Here is a 25,832-nt window from a genome sequence, read left to right as displayed (position 1 = left end):
TGTGGACTTTTTACCTACCCTAAATGATCCAAACAAATTAAGTGAATGGATAAAATATGTTGGAATACTCTTGTGTACCTCTGTCAAACAAGAATATGGATAGAAATTCAGCTCACAATGTCCGTGACTGCTGCTCTGGAACTTTAATCCGCGGGCTCACGAATGATCGCCCTCTGCAGGTCGATGGTGTGAACATCCAGGGATACACCAATCAACAGGCAGTGGAAGTGCTCAGGCACACAGGCCAGACAGTCCACCTTAAGCTGATCCGGCGGGGGTTCAAGCCGGAAGAGATCCCCCCTGCTGTGGCCCCCAGTGTCGCCGTCCTGCCCCCTTGCACCACCATCCCCACTACGACCACAGTCATGAGGGAGCTAGAGCTGGAGAGGAAGAAGGCTGAGGAGGATGCTCAAGGTAGGAGGGACGAAGTGAGAGAAATTTAATGAGGACAGACAAAAACACATTCCTTGCTACTCATCCTCATCCTGTCAAGAAAGGTGTCATTTGATGTGTAAATGTGGCTCAGACGGGAGTTTTCATGATGCAGTGACAAGTGACTCCAAATGGAAATTTCAGTCACTTTTATCAATATTTATTAAAAATACAGGAACAGAAAGCTCCAGCCGCATATGAAAAACACTCACTCGAGTTATACTCAAATACAGTCCAAAGTGATGTCAACATCGTGATATATTGAGAATGAGAAAGGTGGCCCTCTATTGAATATGTTGCAGCTGTCTTTGTTCTGCTAAAAAAAAGATTTATTTGTTAATGACATTTTACACTGGTCTTAATACAGAAAAATAAATTGAATGAATTACTTTTTGCCCGTTCCTCCTAATAATAACAATAGGATGAGTACGCCCACGTTACTGGCCATGTTCCCCTAATAACAGAGAGAATGCACTCATTATTAATAATCACTGACAAAGGCTAAGAGGACAAAACTATTTTCTCAGACATGGAAATAAAATTAACCACTTTGTAAAACAATTTCTGTGAATGGCTACCCTCCTCATCCATTATTATATTGCACTGACAGAATAATGCACTGGCTGAACTGACCCAACTACCACATTTCTACAGAAATAACCCAACACTTTCCATCATGCTGTTTAGACCCTGAACTTTATTCTGTAATAAGTTAGCATGTGATGCAACAAAACTAAGAAATTGACAATTGAGTCACAGTTGCATCTGCATGCATGTGCTCGTATCATAGATGATAGAACATAAAACAGACTGACAACGAAAACTGAGAGAAGATAGACAGAGGGTAAACAGAAAGATTCTTGTCTCCAGCTGTACTGACAGGACCCCCAGGCTATAGCAGTAGCAAGAAAAGCAACTTGCATAAGTTGTCAATAGTGATAGATGGAGCTTTAAAGTGATTTGATTTGGCACCACAAACTTATAGCCCAGAAACATGCAGAAAAACTAGCAGCCAGAAGTCGACAGACAGAGGAAGCCAGTATTTTCTTGGCGGCTGTGAAACCTGTTTGGAAAAAAAAAACAATTACAGGAGTTTTCACTTTTGAGTATTACAGCTAATAAAGAGGAAAGAGTCTGCAGTGCATTCCCATATTATATGAGGAGCTCTCTTGGTGTAAACAAAGAGTAGTTTGGCGAGAACTAGAATATTTAAGTTAACTTACTGGGCATTACATCATGGGTTTGATGTACAAAGTTGAAATTGGTCATTTAATGGTTGGGAGTATGGAAAGAAATTTAACTACTCACTTAAATTGTTGTCAAGTCAGTGTCAGGGTTGTTGAGTTCCTTTTCACATACCAGACTAGCTAGTATTAGTTTTATGTAAGCAGTTAAATAGTGCTGATGTACAGTGTAGACCATGCCTTGCTTAGGCACATGGTTAGTAATTTCATGGGCGACTAGTTCGGTGCCCTGTGGAACTCCAAAGACATAAACAGTGCCATGAAGTTGTAAAAAAAAAAAGTACCAGGATCATTAAACAGATATTTAAAGTCCTGGAAAGTTTATAGTCTGTCATTATGGATAACATCAGCAGGGGCATGTATATCCTTTTTGGACCAATAGGGATATGAGATAGGTTCCTCTTTTTAAGTGAGGGTGGTTATGAAAGAGTAGTAAATTCTCAAACTATTTTAAAAAAAGTAGTAGAATAAATGTTTATTTGTATTTTTTGCATGTATATGTGCTTTTAGTGGAGAATAGATTACTTTTTCCAGTGGCTCTGTGCCTATACTGTCATGTGTCTGTGCCACTGTCTGCTTCTGTCCATCTCATTGTGTGTTTACAGTCACCACAGATGAAAAGCTGCTCCAGACAAAGAGTGAAGGATCTGATGTCAGCCCAGCCACGGATCAGCTAACAGAAGACAAACATGGTGGGAGGCTGGGATTCTACTTTAAGTACACCAGCAGAGATACTGGGCAGACATCTGACAGATAAGGGTTATTGTTGTCAGGACCACACTGACTGGCAAAGCACACCGTGAGGACATACGGGTGCTGTTTGTAGTTTCACAGACAGTGCAGTAGTTTTAGAAATTTTAATAGGCTTCTTCAAACACAATATTAGTACATAACAAATCTTTAGAAGTTAATGTTGTATGGCTGACTCTAAATGATTTATCACAAATTTGCCTTTTATGTTGTTCTGTATATTAATTCAAGTACTTTGTATTGTGTTGTGTTTTCCAAGGGATGAAACTAACAGCCTTTGAAGAGGAAGAGCTAATGAAGAAGTGGCAAGAAATTCTAGGTCCAAGTAATGAAGTTGTAGTAAGTTTCTTTTTCAAAGTGAACTCCTATCTCTCATACATTGTTTCCTGGGCAATTTTTTTATTATGGTAAAAAAAAAAAAGGAAGAATGACCTATTTAAAAAAATAATATTCCCATAACAGAATGTTTCACTAACTAAGATTTCCTGTGTTTCCATGACAGGTGGCTCAGGTGGAGAAATTTAGTGAGAGCAGCGGCCTGGGCATCAGTCTGGAAGCCAACAGTGGGCATCATTACATCCGCTCTGTTCTACCTGAGGGACCTGTTGGTCGCTGTGGCAAGCTGTTCAGTGGAGATGAACTGCTTGAGGTAAGTGGCCCCTTAAATGAAATAGAACATTCAATTAACAACAATTAATGCCATATGAACAGACGTTTTCATATTGCGTTTGCCATTAATACTTACAGAGGTCCAACTATCTACGTGTGTTTAAAAACTAGGTTGTTTATGAGGCAGTAATGAAGATGTTTTTTTGATATGCTCCATATACACATACATTTTGGCAGGAAATGATTACTGCCAAAATGTATAGGACCAGGTTAAATGCAGAGGTTGAGGAATAACTTAAAGCTGCACTAACCATTATTTATGATATTCAACGAAAAGTAATGTGAGAGGGGTCGCTCGTTGTGACAAACCCACAGAAAACACCCAACTCTTCAGCCCCTCTCAGCTCTGTTTCAGCCTCTTTCAGTTCATTGTTTTGGTTTTACAGCCCGCAGCTTTGATGTTTTGGTTCACCCACTGTTCCCATCAACCCCATTTCCAGTCACAATACAAAGCCGTGAAAAAGCTCTTAAAAAACCCCTGTATGCTAAATGCTAAGCACTAAAACGGCAGACAAAGTTAGCAACCAGTTGGTGAAACATTTAGCTTCTAAAGAGCCAGGTAATTCCCTCAGGAACGGGTGGAGACCAGACCAGAGATAAAAGAAGAGTGAATATTGGACTTTATCAGGAGGCCAGAGACATGAGTCCCAAATAAATGCTAATGTTGCATTGTGTCTGCTGGATGTGTAAATAGGCAACTGTTTGCTAACATATACCACCACAACCTTAGAATTTGAAGTATGTCAATATTGAGTTTACAAGGTGTTCCACTGCCCTCAAGTGGCTAAAAAAACAAAACAATTAACACTGCTTTGAACCCTAGATACTGCACTTATTTATGGTATGCATTTTCTGTCACAGGTCAATGGTATATCCCTAATTGGTGAAACCCACAAGGAAGTAGTGAGAATTTTGAAGGAGCTTCCACTCTGTGTATACATGACATGCTGTAGGCCTGCCCCTCACCTGCAGACGGACTTGGATGCTGTCCAGCCACAGCCAGAAGCTTTGTCCACAACACCTGAATTGAAGGTACTCCATTAGCATTGCTATACTATAGCATATAACTATAGCTTTTTTTAATTATAAAGAATATATATTTGGAATTATATAGAATATGTGTTTTTCTGAACTAATCACTGTGAATTTGACATGTTTGCTTGTTATGTTTGAAAGGGAAAAACCTAGAGAAAGTGAATGAATCTCCTCTTTCTCAAGGCTAGAAACATGCAGGCTATATTACTCACAGAGCATTGCAGCGGATGATTCATACAGTACAGTCGGAAACTCTGCATCTCCTTGTCATGCAGTAATGTATTATGAAAAATGTTTCCCCGCCCATGCATATAAGCAAGGGAATATGATTGGAGAGCAGTGCTCTTTGGGTCCTCCTCCTCCTTTATAACCCATCAACCATTATTAGCTTAGCCCGGGCTGTCAATCGCTCCATTGGCTTTCCACATTGTCAACCATGATGGATTAAGACTTAGCGATAAGCAGGTGAGTCTGAAAGTTTATTAAGACCAATTCTGGTAATACCTCAGGAGCAGTAGCCAACAACATTTGCTAGAGATATGAGACATCAAAAGCAGCTTCCCTTTGGGGAAGGGGTTTTCATCTCTCTGGCTTTATCTGTGATAATGTACTAAGGCCCTAGTATCCCAAAGATATTTCCCTTTTATCTACTGCCAAAAACCTGAGCCAGAAACTCAACTAGAGGGTTACAGCCTATGGGTTGGGAGTTAAAGTGAGAAAGGATTGCTGTTACATAGAGATTTTGGGCCTTTCCTCTGCAGAAGCAAATAGACCTGAGCAGCGTACTGGTTGCTGAAGACACAGAGGTGAACGCAGCAGCAGCGACACAGGATAATGTGACATGTGAGGAGGCAATAGGATCTCCTTTGGCGATGTGGGAGTTGGAGGTCCAGAATATCGAGCTTGAAAAGGGAGAAGGGGGATTGGGATTCAGCATTCTGGACTACCAGGTTTGAAATAGGCTTCATAAAAATGTGTTATTGTTATTATTTTACATGTGTTTTTGTACTATATATATATATATATATATATATATATATATATAAATCTACTTAAACTTACAGGGCTGTAGGTTATGTTTTCATCCACATTGAATAGTATTTCCACAGAAAAAAGGACATACTATGTAATGCTAACCAAATACATAACATTTCCTATGATTTCCATAGAAGTTTAAGCCTATGATAGTTTACCTGTTGACATCCTCTCTGAACTAAACTGTACCGGCTCCTCCACAGGACCCGCTGGACCCAGCCAAGACGGTGATTGTGATTCGCTCTCTGGTTCCCAACGGTGTGGCTGAGCAGGATGGCAGACTGTTGCCAGGAGATCGACTCATGTACGTTAACACCACCAACCTGGAGAACGCCAGCCTGGAGGATGCTGTCCAGGCCCTGAAGGGGGCCAAGCTCGGCAAAGTCCAGATAGGAGTTGCCAAACCACTGCCTGTAAGCATTATAATTAGTACTCTTTACTTTTTCTTTGCTTTTCTGAAAATATGTAGAAAAATATAGAATATGACATGTGTTTTGGGGGGTCAGGGTATGCATACCTGTTGGGGTTTTTAGGAGTTTTGAAAATGGCTTGAAAATTTGGTCAGCATGTCAGGGATTTGGAACTGCATGTATGTGAGTGTGTGTGAGTCAGGTGTTTTTATAACATGCGACTTAGTATCCAGTCCTGAGGGTTCAGCTTACAAGGGCTTGAATTTTTCATGCGGGAAAAGGAGTGGAAGTAGGCTGCATGGTTTAGCATTCCACCCAATGTTCTTTCAGAAGAGTTGACCAACCTAAAATGCTCTGTGCCCTTTGTTTCATATTATTATATTATTGAATTTTCCAAGACCACAGACCCTCTTGTACATTTAAACACATTGGGGCACCTGTCAAAATATCGGGTCTGTCCAACGGCATGTTCATCGCTCCAGGCTCCTGTGCTCTTTGTACAGGATGTTTCTCTCTGCAAAACTGCTTGCATTCTTTCGGCTTTAGAGCTGTATTTCTCTCGTATTGAATCTGCTGTTGGATTACACAGTGAGACCTCTGGGCTGCCAAGGTTAGCTGGATTACAGGGCTGTAGGAAGCCTCTGTGGAGTTATCCAACTCTCCTGCAGGACGTGGAATGCACTTATTTTTGGGTATTTTGCTATATTGCCTCTCAAAATTGAGTCTGACAAGTGTAATCCTCCAATATGCCTTCTTGCTTTTCTTATACCTGTCCGGGCTACATGCTACACAAAATCAATACCGAGAACTCTTACTAAAGAATACATGTGAAATGTTCAAGAGCATTTTGGTTGAGAAATCATTCAAAGAGTGTTATGAATGTGCCGTTTTGAGCAATTTCTCTGCTTGAACAACAAGATCAATATTTAACTTTATACTCAATGTATAAAAAATCTTAACAACCTAACATCTTTTCCCATTCCATACTAATTTATTTGCACTTGATTTGGTCACAAAAAAAAACAAAACTATAAAAATCAAATTACATAAAGCTGGAGACACTGAAAGAATTTCTCCACTTTCCTAGGGAATATGTGGATATTCCCAGTCTCCACACCCATATGGTGAGCAGGAAATTACTCCATCATCCACCATCCATTCATTTGACTTCAACAATATTTTGGTTGAAGAAGGAGAGGAAGAAGGACTGACTGAGGGCATCGTTTACCGAGCAGAGCCTGCATTGGTCAGTTAGCTTTTGGGAAAAACTGAAAAAAATCAACCAGAACATCATGAAAAATGGAAAACAAATTGTACTTTACATGTGATATTTGTCTATGTTCCTCTTTTTTTCCAAGAGAGATTTGTTTGTTATCATGCAACAGTTATGTATAAGCAGTATTCTGACAAATATATGCAATTAATTAAGAGCCAAATTCATTTTGTATCAGCAGTGTTTTGTAGTTTAGTATTAGTGACACTAGGGAAGTAGAAATTGCAGCTCTGTGATTGGATAGTTCACTAAATTGCTCAATAACAAAGGCCAGTTTTGTATCCCATTTTGTTACATTACTTCCATTCATTATCACAGATTGACACCAGCGAGGCAGACCTGTCTGATGAGAAGGTGTTAGATCACACTTACACTGGGATAGAGGACGACACTTTCCAGGCATCCATGATTGCTCTTCATGGCAGCACCTGCAGCGCAGACCTGGATTACCTACATTCCTCCACGCCCAAGGTAAGGGACTGTTTTCTTTAAACGGCAGCAACCAAATAGCGAAAGCACGAGTTCAAATTATACCATCATCTCATTTAATGTTACTGCAAAAGGAGCTGTACAGCATGTAGTCATTATTCTTTGTTTTTGGTTACCGAGTGCCAAAATGTCACGAGAAATGTTTGTTTTCTTTGCCGAGGCACTAACAACATTACTGACTTTGTTATGTGAGGATCGTAGCTGCTGCTGCTGCTGTTATTGCTCTGGGTGCCTCAAGAACAGCAAATCCCCAAATGGATAATAAATTATCAAGGGGCAAGGGACACACAAACTGTTTTCTCAAGGGTATCTGTGTGCTCCCAGTTTTCCCAAAGGTCGCAGCTGACCTTATTTGTAGGGTCTTCCTAAGAAATGTATGCTGTAATAGGGCAGCCTAGAGGGACAGGAATGGGTCAGGACAACTTGGGGGCATTTTATACTAGTGAGGGATTTCACAAAACAGATTTCGAATGTTTGTATGAGGTCAGAGAGCTTCGTCTTCTTGTGGTGATGAACACTTTTCCCCCTAAAGCTCTAGAGAGAGGCAACAAGTCGGTTGATAGATCTCAGCTCTACTTGAGTGCCAGTAAATGGTGGAGCAGCTTTTCAGACTTGCGTGACAGTATCTAAGGTGATATTTTTTTAGTTATATTAATGCTTTTTTAAATTTCTAGTCCATGGCTGTTTATGGAAAAACAATATAAAGGTCAGCTGAGTGTTGAGTCCACAAAGTCAGCCTTCCAGGTCGCTGTCAACGAAGCAGTGAGGGCTCTTTTTCTCATGATTGCGTTGATGGATGACAGTTGTGCTACTTGGTTTTCTGGTGTCTAGCTTTAAAGAGAATTGTCCATGTGCACATGCACCGGTTGTACTGCTCAACACCATAGAAACATACTGGAAATATTTTTCCATATCACAGTCTTCCACTCTAAGGAAGACTGTGTCTTTAAAATAATATCCCCGATTAGATGAATTGAACAGAACAAACATTTACTGGTATGAAACATTTTCTCTCAAGTTTCTCTTTCATGGCATCTTGAGCTTTATGTGAGTACGCCTGGAGTGTGACAGTGAAAGTTTGACATTTGAATTGTTTTTATGATAAGGATTTAATGTTATGTGTGATTAACTTTTAGAGACGCTAAAGGAGTGTTTTAGAAAACTGTCTGATTCTGCCCCAAGATATTTGTAAAAATGCCTTTTATTTGTATCAACTCCATCTCTGATCATTTCTGTTAGCCATATAAATGACTTGTTACATATTTTTAATGGTGTTATTTTACTATAGACATACCATATGCCATAGATATTATATTTTAATGCCGTGAAACATACAAAAATCTACTTTCCTGTTCATGTATTTTTTTATTTTCACAATTGTAGTAGAAGTTCTTGTCATACTTCAGAATACATATACTTGTAGATGCCAGAGCCCAGTTCAACCCATATTTATATCACTACCTTATTAAAATTAATCCTCCTATTACTTGTTTTACTCCTTATATCTGCTTCCAGAGCCCCACTTGTATCACGTTTTTGCATATTTTCGCTTTCTTCTAAGGATTTATACTTCTGTTCTGGCTCCCAAAGGGAAGTGCTTGCTGAGATTCATCACTCCTCAGTCAGGTTCTAATAAAGTCTTAAATGCTGTTATAATAAAAGTATATTTCGAGCATGGCAAGCTCAAGATCACCAGTAATTCCTGCTGTCCTCTATTGGCCACTGATGGCTTTTCTATGGCTCATTAGAAGGAGGGCAAGATGGCGACTGAGGAAGATGAATCTCCCCCTGTTGGGCAATTGTCTAACTAACAGTGTGGAACATGCATTCAGCTGCTATGCTTTGTTTTACCCCAGCTGACAGCTCGCCTGGACTTGTTGGACGAGCATCCCCGCTTCGCAACACCGTCCGGCCTCGCAGACAACACTCTGTCATTCTCTCCGGAGAAGGCTGCCTCTTTCACTCCTCCGAGTTTGAGAGGTCATATACCGGATTTGAACGCCTTACTGAGCAGTTCTGATCAGTACCCGTCACAGCGCTCGACCAATGAGGAACCAGTGGAGTGCTCAAACTCATACAGCATGTTTGCTGAAAAAGGGGCCAGATCTAACGTCCTGGAAGAACCTATGGAGTCTCTCCACTATGAGAAGGAACCACCTGTGTCTTTTGGAGATATTGGAGACATAAAGATTTTGATGAAGGTATAATAAGCTGTCTAATTATAAACCACAGATTTCAAGTATTTAACATATAATATGTAAGTTTTCAGTTTAATTTATGAATGAGGATTACTGATTGACACACAGAAAACATCACAGATTCTCTATTTCAAGGTGCATTATAACAACTTCCTTGATCTTCCTTTAAATTGAATTTCTTAAGGTTGCATCTAACCTTCTTCGTCATCAAATTCTTTTTTAAATCTTACATAAACAAAGTTCTAAGCTTATTTGTTTTGAACTCCTTCACATAGCCCATTCGCCATACCTGCCCTTTCTCTAGAGAAAACCTGCTTTTGTTTGGAACCCGGCCTTGTATTTTCATTTACTTTCATGAATAACAGTGTTGAATTATTACCCTCAAGGACGCTGAGGTTGGTGTGACAGAGTCAGCAGAAGACGGTGACAAGGAAGCGCTGACCTCGGGGAGCAATTTTGAAAGGACGATCACAGTTGTCAAGGGCAACTCCAGCCTCGGTTTGTGTTAATTTTCCTCACATTCTTCTATTTGTTTTTTTTATTTATTTTCTCCTCAGCCTTCACAAGTGTAAATGAGTGAGCAGGACTGAAAGGCGCATTGGCCTTTACTATTGTGTGTCATGATTTATGAATGCCAGATTTGAAGCAAAATGATAGAAAAGATTTCTTTGGCAGTTTTCCAGTCTGAAAGGGTAATTTCATTGCTATACAGGGTATTTGCATTTCAAAAACCTGCCATGGGATTTATGCTGACTCAGAGAATACTAAGTTTTAACTTCTAAAACAAATAGGTGTTACGGAGGCACTGTTTATAATCCTCAGTTCCTCACTGAAGATGCTACCTCATTTTGCTTTTTAGCACTCTTTGAAGGTTTCTATTTCCTGCTCGATTCCAAAATTCTACGCAATACATTTGGGTTTTCCACTCCTAAATAGAACATACTGATGTTATTTTTATGATCTTTGCTAAAGAACCCCTGTACACTGAGCTGTAAGAGAGTTTGAAAGTTTGAGATATATTATGTTTAAATATATTATGCCACGCTCTGAAGTAACACCATTGAGAGTGAGATAAAAACCAAATCTGTGAACACTGTGACAGTTTGTAGGATAAACTACTGGGATGAGGAGGTTTTCCTGTTTCAGAACTGATTTATTTTAAGTGGAATTTATCAATGAAACTATATAGTTCTACTATATGAGTGGTAGCTTTTCATTTAAATTAGAGTTAGTTCTGAAAATGTCTCTTGACAGCATTGAGGTTTTGATCTTTAATTTAGTAGATCATTTGTAAGTCATCAGTAATTGCTCTTAAATGTTAGAGGTTTCAACTATTTGGTATTATTTCAGATCAAAATCCCAGTTCAGTGTGTAAGTTTCTTGTAATCTACCTCAAAGGGATGACAGTGAGCGCCATGAAAGATGGTTTGGGAATGCTGATCCGCAGCATAATCCACGGTGGGTCGATCAGCCGCGACGGGCGTCTGGGCGTTGGAGATCTCATCCTGGCCATCAACGGGGAGCCCACAGCCAACCTGACCAATGCACAGGCTCGTGCAATGCTCAGAAGACACTCTCTTATTGGACCAGACCTGGGGTAAGAGGCGATGATTAAACAGCAGTGCACACACGTTTGCACACACTGAAACTCTGCAAAGGGAGTAGCAGAAGTAGAAATTATTCAATACAAGTTTTTAATAATGTAAAATGTATCTGTGTTGAATGTTGCCTTACAGTTGTACCAGAATTTTGCCTAAATGAATAGTAGTTTAGTACAACATTGATGAAATTGTGCTTTAAATAAGGAAATATATTGAATAGTTGAGTCTTAACCTTATTTGTTTGATTGTCACTGATCCCTCAACACTGTTGATCTGATTTCAAATTGGTTAGAATTTAATATTTAGTGTTTGTACTTGATTGTGTACGTAATTTTTTCTATGAACTGGGTGATGTACAGAGGTATGTGTAAGTCTCAACTTGTAGGGAATACAATCAAAAGTGGTATTCAGTGATTCTAAAAGCCAAATAAGCCGTATTTACAATAAGTAAATTGTATTACTGCTGCACTACTCTTCCCATCCTTTGAGGGGAAGAACGTTGGATGTGGTATTTCACAAGTTCCACTTGCTGAACTCAACTTCGCAGTTTTTTTAGCTTCGGTGCATAAAAGCCAACTCTTCACATTCTAGATCTGCTTGTGCACCTGAGGACGATCTGTGCCCATTTTATGTGTGAGTATTCCACGCCGGTGGTGTTTCGGCAAGAGAGCTGCCATCTTGGTTCCCTTCCTCTCGTTCTCTCCATCTGCTGTCGGGGGGGGGGGGCTTTATCGCAGTCTGTTGCTGAGCTTTATCCAGACACAGAATTAGAAAGTCAGATCAGTGTCAAAACAATGAGGACAACAAGATATAAAAGTTTTGGAATTCAGTTGGTTTAAATGCTGTCTTTAATATCATTCAAATACATTGATTAACATTTTAATGTGTGACACCGAACTATATTAACCAACACACATTTCAAATCTGTCTTAAACAAACTTAAAATAGTGTCAGTACATATATTAACACACATGGACAAAAAATGATGTCTGGATAAATCTTGTCTGACTGCATCAACTTGCTGTACTCACACTTGCTGCATAACTTCTTCTTTCTCTGTGACTAACATGTTCCGTTCTTACCTGGATGTTTCGTGCCACTGACATCTCAATTTGTAAACTCACTGTTTTTACATTAATCTTCGGCGTTTAAGCTCCTCCGTGTTTCGCACTGCATGTTCTTAATGAACTCGCTCACCCGTTTCATTATTTCACCGGGATTAATTTCCCTCTCTGTCCGCATGCCATCATGTGTAAAAACCAAATCAACCCATCTGTTGAAGATCTGTCAGCTCCACTCAGATGTGTTATTGTGCCCTTCAGAAACAACTTCACTCTGATTTTTGAATTTTTATATTGTTGGGGGGGAAATGGGACTTTTAAGTGGGTGTCAGATTGTGTCAGCTAGCTTTCTGTTCATTTCTCATCATGAATTAGTAACCTGCTCATGAATTAAATGATTGATACGCCCTTTAAAATGTGTCACATGTTCCTTCACACAGTAAGTGATAGAAGACATGATTTGCTCAGACATTCATGAAGGTAAACATCTGTTATGAACAGTCAGACGACAAGGGCTGATGTACAATTCATTGCATTTCACCTTGGGCTGGAGAATACATTGGAGAAATAGACAGTTCAGTATTACTGCAGTCTTGTGCTTACAGGTAAATTTGCTAGAGAAAAAAAAAACAAGCTTCTGGATGTAAACAAGCAGCTGATTTGAAAAAAAAGGGGGCAGTTTTAATGCTTTCATATTTTTTTTGCACTTGACTGTCAGTTCTTCTCTATTTTTTGCCAAATTACCATCTGAGTTCATAATGAACAGGAGCATAATTACCTCTAAGGTGGGTAATGGAGTTTCTAAAAAATGGGGGATGCCAAATTGTTTGCTCTAAGAAATGACTCATTTGTGTGTGTGTGTGTGTGTGTGTGTGTGTGTGTGTGTGTGTGTGTGTGTGTGTGTGTGTGTGTGTGTGTGTGTGTGTGTGTGTGTGTGTGTGTGTGCACTTGTGTGTGTGTTCAGCATTACATATGTTCCAGCAGAGTATCTGGAGGAGTACAAGGCCAGCCTAGAGCAGCCTAAAGAAGATGTCTTCTCTGAGACAGCTCCAGTCCCAGTCCCTGTTCCAGCTCCAAAGTACGCCCTCACACTCACTTTTGTCATGTAATTCCACAAACGGGTAAAATGAACTGGCTTGTTTACAAGGAATCTCAACAGGGCACATTTTATGTTTGCATTCAGTGCTTCTGTTCAGTCTGTTAGGTCCAACAAACATGTTGAATGTATTTAATGGTGCACTGTTTACATGCATGTTTGCTAGCTAGCAAGCCTTTGTTGGCACATTGCTACTTCTTTGTGTGTTACCGCCACCAACTGTCAATCAGTGGTATAGCATGAAAACATTACTACATAGCACTACCAGTGGTCAAAAACTCCCTTAAGGTCAAACGGTACCTTTAAGTCTTGTTATCTAACTGAACTTATTGTTTGTTTTTTGTCTTCAAAGCTTGAATAAACCCCTGGCAACCATGTGAATCTAAGTTTTTAGAGTTTTATCAAACTCTTTCCTTCTGCTATTGTTTATTTAGAGATATTCCTAACCTCCCCGAACGGGAAGATGGAGAGGGAGAGGAGAGTGCCTCTTACAGCAACTGGAACCAACCCAGGAAGTGAGTACACACTGTATCTACACTTCTGATCTAATTTTGTGAACAAGTCCATGACAGATACGGTTTGAAGAACTTACATGGTAGACTGAGGGCACAAGCATGAAGCACACAAAGAAATTATTTTCTGTCCGGCATCCAATAAAAGATTTACAGATTCAAATCTGTACCAGAGTCACAGCTTTGAAGTGAAAAATGTCCGTATGTAGCATGCTGATATTGGTATATTCCTCAGAGTGGACCTCTTCCGAGAGCCAGGCAAGTCCCTGGGTATCAGCATCGTCGGCGGCCGAGGGATGGGCAGCCGGCTGAGCAATGGAGAGGTCATGAGGGGGATTTTTATCAAGCACATCCTGGAAGACAGTCCCGCCGGACAGAACGGGACCCTGAAGACCGGAGACAGGATTGTAGAGGTGAGAATATTTCAGATCACAAGATCTAATAAACTTTTTATATAAAAGTTTTTTTTTGTGGAAGATTTTAATCAATAAGGAGAATTGTTTTCATACTACTAACCTTGTCCAGTGTTATTTTGTTAAGATGCAGTCATTTGAGAGACTGCCAAAAAACCCTGAAGAATTGAAATCCTAAAAAAAAAAAAAACTCATGTGGAGTGGAGAGTTTGGGGCATGTGACAGACTCTTCTCCCTGATATCTCTTGACAGGTGGATGGAGTAGACCTAAGAGATGCCAGTCACGAAGAGGCAGTTGAGGCCATACGCAGGGCAGGCAATACTGTCTCCTTCTTGGTCCAGAGTATTATTCACAGGCCCAGGGTAAGTCTGTATAATAGTGTCAAACCAATTACTGGTAACTACCTCATAATCTAAAAGGTCACAATTTCCTCACTCTGTAGCTTCTTTTTCACCTCAAGTAAAAAGTTGAGTGTTTCTGCACAGGCCATTTAGGGCACTTTCAAAAACCAAAATGCACAATATACAACCCCTGTAGTATTTGGCTGGCTTTTGAATGTTGAATGTAATTTTGAAATCTTTTATGAAAGAGACAACAAACCCAGCATGGCAAATTAAATATATTAGCAAGTTTTAACCTCTAAGTGCAACACTCATTGAAAATCCCCGTATCAACAGCATCGTTTGTTGTTTGAAAGTGCCCTCGGGCTTTTAAAGCATGACTAAGTAGTTTCCAGCTGGTGCTGCTACTGGCTTGGTTCCAGTGTCAGATCTCTCATAGTCCATCACTTTTCATGCATCGTTATGTGTGAGATATTCCCACATGCTCTCCTTAACATTCTGGTTACTCATTAAGCTTTGTTGCAACTCATAATCTAATGTAGCATGTACAGAGCGACATCAGGAATTCATCTTAATGGACACTCATGCTCAACAGGCTATAATCAATATTTTTATCATAGCAACAGAGGGGCGTCTCGCAGTGACGTACCCTTACATAAATATCACCCAACTCTGCAGTGTCTCTCAGATATACGGTTTATAGCATCTTTCAGCTCATTGTTTTGGCTCTCCAGCCTGCAACTTCTTCAATCTTTGTTTCACGCTCATTACTCTTATAATACTATTTTCCACCATAGCTGGCAGCTGTTTTGAGCCGAAAAAGCCCTAAACATCTACTGTATGCTAAATGCTCAGTACCAAACAGCAGACAGACAAAGTAAGCAACCAGCTGGTAACAACGGTTACAGCAGCCAGATATTTCCCTCAGGAGTTGATGAATACCAATAACACAAGTAAAAGGAGAAAGGATATAAGTCTTTCATTAATGATTGCCCCAAGTGGCAAAAGAATTGCAGGTTTAAATACATTTACATATTTGCTAAAAACCTGGATGAGAAGATTGATATCACTCTCGTAGCTGTCTGCTTGCTAAATTTGATGCAAACCATACAGCTAGCAGATGGTTAGCACAAAGTCTGGAAACAGGGTAAACAACTTGCCTAGATCTGTCCAAAGGGAGCGAAACTCTTCCGACCAGCACTCACTAATTGATGCAGCAGGTTGTGTTACCTTTGGACAGAGCCAGGCTAACTGTTTCCCCCTGTCTCCAGTCTTTGCGCTAGATTAAGCGAACCGTGTGCTGGCTGTAGCTTCATATTTAGCATACAGACTAATTTGTAGGAAGAAGGCAAGTAAGTGTATTCCCCAAAATGCTGAACAATCCTTTAAAGAGGTTAGTACCATATGTCCACACAATACGTCTCTATACTTCATTTCTGACTCCAGTTGCTACATTATGAGTTGCCTCAAACTTGCATGTCTGTTCCTCCACACTGCTTTCCCAGCCTGAGTCAATATATAGCTCAGCTCCATCACCTGCTGTAGAGCAACACACCACCGCTTTCACATGCATGCCACATCGCACGCGTCAGGTAATCCGTCTTTCTCTTTTTGTCTCTCTCATTTCTATTGCATCAGCTATCCATCACGGTTAATCTTTGCTGCATTATCTCTCCCGACTCCTCTTTCTTCGCTGTCTCTCACACTGTTAGCTGAGTCTTTCTTCTTAACTGCATCTTTGACTTTGATACACACATAAAGTGTGATTGACGGAAATAAAGACAAACTGGAATTGGAGACACCCTCTGGGAGAAAAAGAAGCGGAGGTTTATTTTAATATGCAATATCCTATTCTATTTTCTATCACAGAGCAATCTAACCGTAACGATGACATGACCCACAATGATGTTTTTAATCGAAAGGGTCGGAAAATGGTTAAATCAATTTAGTCGCTGGCACTAGCAAGTATTTTAGAAAATGTCTGTGCTGAAGGTGTGTTATGCCGACATTCAATACACATCCAGACTAGATTCTTAATGCAATTTAACCATGGGGGTTATTGAAATGTCATTGCTTCATCTAATAAAGGAAGTCATCAAATAAACAATACAAACGCAAATAAGGAAATTCATACCTGTGTGGCTATGGGGCCGTGAAATAATACTCCACACTGCTTCCACCCAGCATATTGGAACAGGCAAACATTTAGGAAGGAGACATATTTTCAGTTGGCTATAAAGTCACTGATGTTAAGTTGCAGGTGCACTGAAATTAAAACAATGGACTTAATAGATTTAAAAATATTATTTTGATTGGATCATATCTCTAAGTGCTGTAGGCCGGTCAGTAATGCCGTTTTTAAATGCAGCCACTGGGGGCCACCTAGAGAGTATAATAGCACATCCTTGCTGCTTCCCTTTAAGTTTCAAATCCTTCTCTTGTAAGCAGTGAATAATCTCAAGGTAGCCCGGAGGAATCTCTGAAACATTTTGTTAAAGTATTTCAGAGAAAGAGGCTTTGCTCTGATTTTTTTTGATGTAGAGGAAACGGCTGTCCTCAAGGAAGCCGCTTGCTTTAATGGTTACTCATTTAAATAAAAAACCTGAGGTGCTTCTGTCCTCAACACACTGCCTTTCTTTTCTGTTTTTTCTTTTTCTTTTTTTTCTCCCGGATGGCCTCCGATTCAATTTTGTCAGAAGGGGCTTAGCCGTCATAATAAATGTTCGTCATGTTGTCAGCTTGTTGCTCCTGTGTGTTGCTTTGTAGAAGCCGCCCCTGCCCTTTCTGCAGCTAAATAGCCACCGCGGGTCAAGCCTCTGCTGCACTAATCAAACCTACTTAGCGCCTGCCCTCCCTCAGGTTAGAAAGCTACCCCATGTCTGTGTCTGCCTGCTCGTGTATGGGTGCGTCTTCTCCTTGACCCTCTGACTTCAGTTCAAATTTGTGTTAACAACGAGCTGCTAACATGAGTGAAGAAGAGGATGAAAGAAAGCCTGCATGTGTTTGTGTGGAGTCTTGGGTGGGTTAGTGATCAAAAATAATTTGGTTTCTGTGTGCATGTGTGCACCGTGTGGGCATTTAATTCAGTGTCATGACAGCTATGAGGTGCATTCAAATTTGTGTGAATTGTTCTAAATACCTCTGCTGTCATGAAAATTACTATGCTAAACTTTTTGTCCTATTTCTGCCTCTGTATATATGCGTGTGCCTTACAGTTATTTTGAATATATACTATGTCGACTTATTTATATCTCTCTTCCTGTGCCGTGCTGTGTCCCTCTGTTGCGCCACCCAAGAAGTAAAATCATAGAAGAGGCTTTTACTTTAAGTGCGTTTTATTTTTCCTCCTGTCCCAAGCTTTAAAGGCCCAATTTTTCCCAATTATCCCTCAAACATTGTCCCAAGTGTCTCTCTGCCAAGGTAAACAAGACAACTTGATGCGACAGCCGGCACTCAACACAAACACTGTTGTGTGAAGACCTATAAACTGCAATATCTTTTTTATTTATTTATGTTTTGGTTTTTTTCCAAAATGGCAGACTTCTTTGGCAAAACTTTTAAAGCATCATTGGGAAGAAATGGTCAAGCTTGGATTGGGATATGGTGCTGGATAATAACACATCAATGTTTTGGCGTGGTTGCGTGTGTGAGTGCCTTAGTTCTTAGTCTGGTTTTGCCAAGCTTCAAGTTAGCTGAACAAAACAAGTGAAAGTTTTTCTTTAGTTAAATCTTCACTTGTAACATTTATTAACAGATGGTTTTTCACTATACAGCATATGGCGCACAAGTAGTTTTAGCCATTCAGAACTCTTTTGACTTTGTATGAACTTGTCAGTATTTATGAAAATCCTATTTCTGCATTACGTAGCAATATGATACAGTATCATTCACTATCAGAGGACACTGAAGTGAATATTATGTGCTCTCTCATACGTGAGTGATTTAACTTCATGTCCGTCTTCTACAAAGCAGTCGTTGATAACAGACACCAGCGAGGAGAAAGTTGCAGCGATGACGAGGGACAACAAGGACAAGGTTGGTGTTTTCAGTTACCCTCCAATGACTGTATTGTATCAGTGTTTTGTATTTGTCGTTGTTCCACAGCAGCAAGAAACCAGGTTTGAAATATAGGAGTGTTTTAAGTCAAATTTGTGTAGGCGTGATATATTTTCACGCTGGTATATGCCTGTCAATAGATGTGGGTGTCAGAAATGTGTTGTCTGCTAAAGTTGTTGCCCTTTGTCTCTTCTCTGTAGGAGGGTGACAGTCACAGTAGACTTTACCTCCGCCTCTCCCCAACTAACCCTTTCACTCCTACCCCGTTTAAGGTTTGTGGGTCTCTGTGTTGTGCTTTCCACTTTCTGTGTACGTCTGTACAGACGTGTTGATATACCGCAATACGCGTCACGTATTGAATGTATTCTAACATGCTGTACATGCGCACACTTATTCATGTCCTAACATCTCCTCCATCTGTCTGAAATCCTTTGTGCCTTTTTGTGAAATCGGAACCTGTTTGTCTTTTGCTCTTTGTCACTTCATTAACCTTCCAGAATCAGTATTCACTGTTTTAAAAAGAACAACAATTCAATTGATTTGTTGCTCTTGGTTTTCAGGTAAGTGTATATATGAATTTCTGATGGGTGAATATTTGATTTTAAGTACTAATGTAATAAGTATAATTGAGTAATTAAATATAGCATTTTTGACTAAGCATCATTGTATTATAACTCTAGGCCGTAGCTTAAATAAGCTGATTAACCTAGCTCTGATTTGAGGCTCTGGTATCTATATGGAACCATAATTATTCCTCAGCCTAAAGCAAACATTTCCTGCTATAACAGATGAAGCTGTTAATGTAAACCAAGCATATGGCTTCTGTTGATCACATCGACAGCTCTCATGTGCCTTCCTGTCTCCATACACACTTTATTTCAAGTTGATTCAGACTTAAACGCAAAGATAAAGCCTTCGTCTCTCTCTTTAACTTTCACTAATAAGCTATTTTCAAACTCCATCTGTGGCGTGACAGCCGGCGAAGCGTGAGGCGGCGAAGGCTTCTCCCACCAGCGCTGTCCTCCTCCTGCCAGTGGTGCCCCATGTGGGAGAGACTGATACAGACACGCTGACAGAGATTCCTGGCAGACCCGCTGAGGCAGAGGAGGAGAACGAGGTGGTTGAGGAGGTGGAGGAGGAAGAGGAGGAGGATGAGTTTGGATACAACTGGAGTGAGTTCAGTTAATCTTTTTCTAAGGGTGTAATTATTGATTATGTAAGGAACAATGGTAAAAAAAAGAAAGTTTTTTTATATTTTTTACTGACTTTCACACTTGCATATCATAAGTAAATCCTGGTATTATATTCTCCAGGAAGTTTCACCTTAACCGAAACAATTAATGGACACAACCAGTATATTCATCAACTTTCTATAGTGTGCTTTAACTGCCACTAGAGGTCCTCCTAGTTACACATTTGCCTTTCCTGCTCATAAATCCAGCCAGACTCGGCAATAAAAGAGCACTGATTCATATGCTTGAGGTTGTCGTACCTCAGCAAAACCTGAAGGACTCAATGTACCAATTAGCATCCTGCAGATGTCAAATGTAGGATAAACTCACTCCGCAAGGAGAACGGGGTCACAGTCACTCACATTCAACTCAGGAAACTAGCATAAAGGACATACTTCCAGCCTCCAAACACCTGGGACTGTGGTGAATATATGTGTGTGTGTGTGTGTGTGTGTGTGTGTGTGTGTGTGTGTGTGTGTGTGTAGAGAGTGTGCGCTCATCCTGCGGGGATAAGATTGATGAGGTTGGGCCCGGGGAGGTGAGTTGTGGAGATTAGTACAGGACTGATGGTTCAACAGTGGCAGGGAGCCCAGAACAACAGGAGCCCATTGGTCTGAAGAGTGGCTATCTAACACACCAGAGACAGGAGAGGTGGATGGAGAATAAGTGGGGGGACTGGAGTAAAAAAGGGAAGGGATAACAATAGAGACAAGATTGAGACAAAGAGATAGAAGGTGAGACTGAAACAAAAACAAAAAGAAAAAAAATCAGCCGAATCCAAACACCGGCCCCTTTTTTTTGAGCAGCATGACGTGAACTGATATGGAAGTCCAGGCTTACATCTGTCTGCCATGACTTTCACCTGCCTCTTTCAGAGAACATAATCCAGCGCTATGGCAGCCTCCCAGGTGTCTTACACATGATCGAGCTGGAGAAAGGCAAGACAGGACTGGGCCTCAGCCTTGCGGGTAACAGGGACCGCTCTCGCATGAGCGTGTTTGTTGTGGGAATAGACCCCAACGGGGCGGCCGGCAAGGATGGACGAATGGTGGTGGGGGACGAGCTGCTTGAGGTAAGATGTGTATTGATTATGGTTATCAGCTCAAGTAAGCAAAGTTTGCGGGACATTTGACTCCTTAAACTTCTTTTCTTTTCTGTTCTATGGCTTTTGATGTCACTGTTTTGTATTTAAAAAAGTGTATCTAATTCCATTTCCTCTATTTTTGTATCCTCTCAGATCAATGGGCAGGTCCTTTATGGCCACAGTCACCAGAATGCTTCCTCCATAATCAAGAGCTCTCAATCTAATGTCAAAATCATCTTTGTCAGGTATAAAATCGTTTTTCTTCCTATAAAAGCTAAAAAAAAAAAATAGATTCCATGGCAACTGAACCAACATTTCATTGTCAGACAATGCTTATAATGAAAAGTGCCATGAGAATCCTTGAGTCTATTGTAATGCTTTTTAAACATCAATAGAGGGAGCTATTGTAATTCAACAGAAGGATACACTTGAAGGTGAAGTTTTTCCAGTAATTTTATATCTTAAATCAAGGTGGCATTTGACCATAAAAACATTGATTCACGCACCACTATAGCTCCAAAGCCACACTATGTAGTAGTTGTAAGCTGGTTTTGTGTGTATAATGAGGAAAATAGAGTATGTTGATGTATGCCATTCTCCCACAATGTAATGCACAAAGGAAATCATAGCTGGACTGTGGTTAACAAGTTCTAGCATCTCAGAAAATAAATTTCTTTGTTAGGTGTAATTTTAATTTAGCAGTTAATTGATGGCCAATGGCACAAGTATTCTATTATTTCCTGCCAGTACAAAGGAGTGAGTGTTTCTTTCACACTCACTGCAAAAACTACCGTATACAGCTTTGAGTTGGGCCATAGCAGCTGACATATGAACAGAGTCCGACACTTATGACCCTTGACCCTCCTGCGAACCGCCTCTGTCAGGATCAGTCTACTTAACCTTCTACTTAACTCACATCCCTTTCCTGACTCCCTGAAAGAGAGACACTGTGATCAGCGCACGTAAATCATCGCTCCGCTGTCACAAAGCAGAGGAGCGACGATTTACGTGAGTTATGGCTATTTGGAACAGGAATACGGAGGCGCTGAACCAGATGGCCGTGGGACCAGTGAGAGAACACGAGGGAGACACATCGGAGCCCCACGCTGAGGTACAACTGCGCTTATGGCCAAACACATAACACAGACGTTGCACATATGCACAAGCGCTTTAACAGAGAGCAAAGTTCCAACTGCATAGGAAGCTATGACACACAGACACAATTATTATTAGTACCCATTATTAGTACTTTTCTACCCTTAAAAGATTCGGTTTCATGCTCCCTTATTTGTTTTCTTGCTCATAAAAGTCTGTGTGGTCCTGAAGATCCCAACCTCCCATGCCTGTGTGCAACTCCCAAGACATTCAAAAACCACTAACAGTTGTGTAGACACACAAACACTCAGTACTGTACTCCCACCAGCTAACGGACACGCACACAAGTTTCAGTCATTTACTTCGTACTGTACCAACTACTGCCTGTTTCCACACAGCTCCAAACAACTGCTGCTAATGGTGACGCCGATATTTCAAAGTATATGCATCACCTCATAAAGCTGAAGGTGAGAAACGCTGGACCCCTCCTCCCCACACCCATATACACATAACAAGCACATAAGAATCCTGTTCCTTTTGAAATACCAAAATAAAGACAAGAATTGAGAGAAAGTTAGAAGCAATGCAATAATGAGAGAGGTATACACAAAAAAGTCAATGGGGTATGACCGAGGAAGAGAGTGGGGAGCTCACAGGAGCAGTCGAGCCTGACGAGCTGCCAGGAAAGCGAAAAGAGACAGAACATTGTTAAATAAAAGGCTGACTAAATACACCAACATGTGAATAGGATAAGAGCAGTTCCAAAGGGACATAAAGGCTCAGTTCACCCAAATAATAAAAAGAGGAAAACATTTTTTTACCCCTTGTGGTGTCTATTTTCTAGCTATTCAGTTTTATTTGGCAAGATTTTCAGATGTCAAGCACTGAAAAATATCACAACAGATTTGAAAAACGTTGAAAAGCAGTTCACACTGAAAGCGGTTTAGTCTGTGGATTATTTTGAATTCTTTGAATTTCATTTTGCATGACTACATACAACAATAGTTCATTTGATAAACATGATTTTTTTTGTGTGTGTGATTCGGGTGAACTGACAATGAGACAAAGAAAAGAGAAGGAGAAACAGGAAACACAATGTTGCTGGAAAAGCTACAGCACCTGGACGGGAGCTCCAGTTTAGGACTATCCATCTGGTAGATAAGGCGACAGGGGGATGACTGTGTAAATGCAGCAGCATCTGGCTAAAACCCTCCCTATGAACAAAAGATCAGAAGTGGGATGCAAGGTGAAGCTGGAGATAATTATCTTTCTGGAGATAATTGTCAGTTGCAGGTGCAGCTCTATTATTTAGCACATGTTAAAGCTACGGAAGCAAGTTCCGTGTGTCAGTCCGCATGCTTTTGCTCCACAAGGTGGCCATGTTCAGATGTATTAAATGGTGTCAGTTTAATGTAGTTGTGTGTTTTTTTTAATTTATGCACCAATGTTGTTCTCCAATAGGAGGACGGAGGACTTGGCATCACCTTTGAGGAGGGGAACACTGAGAGTGGAGTTGAGATTCAGAGTATAGCTGAAGTGAAAGGACACACGGGCAGAGTATGTATTGCATCCTGTAGCTCATGGTTTGTGTACATTACACAGCTAATTTTTAATCAAATATACGATGTGCTCTATGCAGGAGGGCTGCATGAAACCAGGGGACAAACTCTTATCCGTGAATGGTGAATCGGTGCTAGGCTACAGTGTGGAAAAGGTACAGTGTGTCAGTGGAAGTTAACTGTATAATCATGTGTTTAAACAGCATTATTTGCAGTATTTGAAATTATTACATTAGATTTCTCTAGAAAATAAGAGTTATGATGTAAAGCTGGAGTGTGATAATTCTACTGTGTTTTAGGTCAATTCTCTACTGAGAAAAACCAAAGGTCCAGTGAAGCTAACCTTCTCTACAAATGAGATCCCCTCCTCCTTCTCCTCTCCCCAGTCTGCCTACCAGGACATTGGTTGCTCGGATGGCGTCTATGCCAGTCTACCCAGCATGCCGAGCGCCACCACGACTACCCTGAGTCAACCGGAGGCAGAAGCAGGAATCAGTGAGTTTGCTTACAATTAAAAAAGACCCCATTTTCTGCTTCCAAGATGAATAGATAATTATTTTCTTTTACATTGTACCTCACTTCTCTTTCTTCCTCTATTTCAGGTCCAAGTCGCTCGTCCACCCCTTCCACTCTGACCTGCGACCCGGCGACCTGTCCCATCATCCCAGGCTGTGAGACTACCATCGACATCTGCAAAGGCCGCACGGGCCTGGGCCTTAGCATTGTGGGAGGCTGTGACACCCTGCTGGTAGGAAACAAAAAATATGACACTGGATCTGCTAATGAGGCCATATCACTTTAACAAAGAGCTATTCTGATATTAGAAGACAGCAAAAACTCCAAAAAACAGCAAAAACATTCTTGGAGTTAATTATGACTTAGTTTTTTAAAGAAATAATTGATTCAACAACACAGTTCTGCTGATTTTACAGTCCGTAATCCTTTTGTGGAAATACAGAGTAAATTACTAAAAGTTATGTGGCTGTATTTTTAAGTTACCACCCACTTAGAATCTTTAGTGGTGGTATAACTGATGCTGGAAATAGCCGCGGCGGCTCAGGAATGTAGGAAATAATGTTGTCACAGCCTTGCTCCTCCTCTGCCCGCTGTCCTCTCCTCAGCCTCATCCATTCTGTCTGCTCAGTCAGGCTTGGGGTGGGGTGGGGTGGGGGGGGGGGGTGGGCAGGAGGGGCAGCTCTTTGTCTGGCCTCGGCCGCAGCAGACAATATCCAGCCCTGGAATCTAACCTCTGAACCCCAGATGACACTGGAACGCAGAGAAAACACACTGGAAGCCAGGAACACACACAGACACTCAGAATGAGAATCTAAAATAATGTATGTTTGCTGTAAAACGCAAAGACAATAAATCACACACGTCATTTTTACAACCATCCTCTCCTCCAACATGGTGTTTGTACAATTACCTCATTCCCCCCCAACTACTATTTACCGCCCTGTATCCTGTTCACCTTCTCCTCCTATTCTGCACTTATTTGCTCTCTTTATTTCTCTCACTCCAGGGGGCCATCATTATCCATGAAGTTTATGAAGAAGGGGCAGCCTCCAAAGATGGCAGGCTGTGGGCAGGAGACCAAATCCTCGAGGTGCGGTGCGGTATAATGAGCATCACGTATGACCCAGATAAAAAAGAGAGGGTGTCTTCAGACGTGGCTGCCCGAGGAGTTTTGACATGAAAGCTCGGGTTTCCAAGTTGGGTCAGAGATCAAACTGTTTGATACAACAAGTGTGTGATGAATGAATAAATCTGTGTTTATCTCAAATATGTAAGGAAGCACTAGTATATATCTCTGTCTGCTTCACGTGGAAAGACAAGTTAAGTATCCCAGCTCAACTTGGATTTGCCCTCCGTTTGACCTCATGCTTTGTCACAGAGGGGTGGGGCTCAGGAGTTTAGTTATGGTAGCTCAGTCAGTAGACCTGAATTGAAAGGCACACATGCATACATACACACACACACACACACACACACACACACACACACCCCTTACGACTTAATTGCCCTCTACTATTCCTTTCTGTCACAGAGCCAAGCTGCTGTGTTTAGAAAACAGGGTCAGAGAGGAGAAGTTGAAAAGAGTGGTTTTCCCAGTCCGCAGCAATGCCGTTAGCTGGGAAAAATCTTTTGCACATCCACGGCGAAAGCTAATGGGGTATTTCCTCGCTTTAATGTGGTTAAAAAAAAAAAAAAGAAGCTGGACGTCAACCCTCACACTGACCACTCGA

At 40.9% G+C, this 25,832-nt stretch overlaps 1 protein-coding gene across 14 annotated transcripts in view; it reads left to right on the top strand.

The window, feature by feature from the left end:
• The window catches only part of LOC127379633 (multiple PDZ domain protein), a 44,510-nt gene that overhangs the window by 11,580 nt on the left and 7,098 nt on the right, over positions 1–25,832 (top strand). For 3 of the 14 annotated variants that reach the window (XM_051429490.1, XM_051429497.1, XM_051429488.1), the window contains exons 11-40: positions 180–414; positions 2,282–2,368; positions 2,686–2,765; positions 2,929–3,075; positions 3,957–4,127; positions 4,892–5,080; positions 5,369–5,578; positions 6,663–6,821; positions 7,167–7,319; positions 9,194–9,538; positions 9,922–10,033; positions 10,934–11,132; positions 11,728–11,769; positions 13,162–13,275; positions 13,728–13,808; positions 14,041–14,218; positions 14,471–14,581; positions 17,327–17,419; positions 18,533–18,595; positions 18,817–18,888; positions 19,593–19,788; positions 20,724–20,920; positions 21,086–21,177; positions 21,965–22,043; positions 22,426–22,494; positions 23,489–23,584; positions 23,667–23,741; positions 23,886–24,081; positions 24,189–24,334; positions 25,109–25,192. In XM_051429490.1, the coding sequence (XP_051285450.1) occupies positions 180–414; positions 2,282–2,368; positions 2,686–2,765; positions 2,929–3,075; positions 3,957–4,127; positions 4,892–5,080; positions 5,369–5,578; positions 6,663–6,821; positions 7,167–7,319; positions 9,194–9,538; positions 9,922–10,033; positions 10,934–11,132; positions 11,728–11,769; positions 13,162–13,275; positions 13,728–13,808; positions 14,041–14,218; positions 14,471–14,581; positions 17,327–17,419; positions 18,533–18,595; positions 18,817–18,888; positions 19,593–19,788; positions 20,724–20,920; positions 21,086–21,177; positions 21,965–22,043; positions 22,426–22,494; positions 23,489–23,584; positions 23,667–23,741; positions 23,886–24,081; positions 24,189–24,334; positions 25,109–25,192 (4,071 nt within the window). Of the gene's footprint in view, positions 1–179; positions 415–2,281; positions 2,369–2,685; positions 2,766–2,928; positions 3,076–3,956; positions 4,128–4,891; positions 5,081–5,368; positions 5,579–6,662; positions 6,822–7,166; positions 7,320–9,193; positions 9,539–9,921; positions 10,034–10,933; positions 11,133–11,727; positions 11,770–13,161; positions 13,276–13,727; positions 13,809–14,040; positions 14,219–14,470; positions 14,582–16,065; positions 16,153–17,326; positions 17,420–18,529; positions 18,596–18,816; positions 18,889–19,592; positions 19,789–20,723; positions 20,921–21,085; positions 21,178–21,964; positions 22,044–22,425; positions 22,495–23,488; positions 23,585–23,666; positions 23,742–23,885; positions 24,082–24,188; positions 24,335–25,108; positions 25,193–25,832 lie in introns of all 14 variants that reach the window. The other 11 variants (XM_051429502.1, XM_051429491.1, XM_051429494.1 and 8 more) reach the window with 10 other exon arrangements.

The sequence above is a fragment of the Dicentrarchus labrax genome, unplaced genomic scaffold (assembly GCF_905237075.1).
Source record: "Dicentrarchus labrax unplaced genomic scaffold, dlabrax2021, whole genome shotgun sequence".
In the NCBI taxonomy this organism is placed as follows: Eukaryota; Metazoa; Chordata; class Actinopteri; family Moronidae; genus Dicentrarchus; species Dicentrarchus labrax.
Note: the sequence above shows the minus strand (reverse complement) of the source record. Positions and strands in the feature narration are given on the sequence as shown.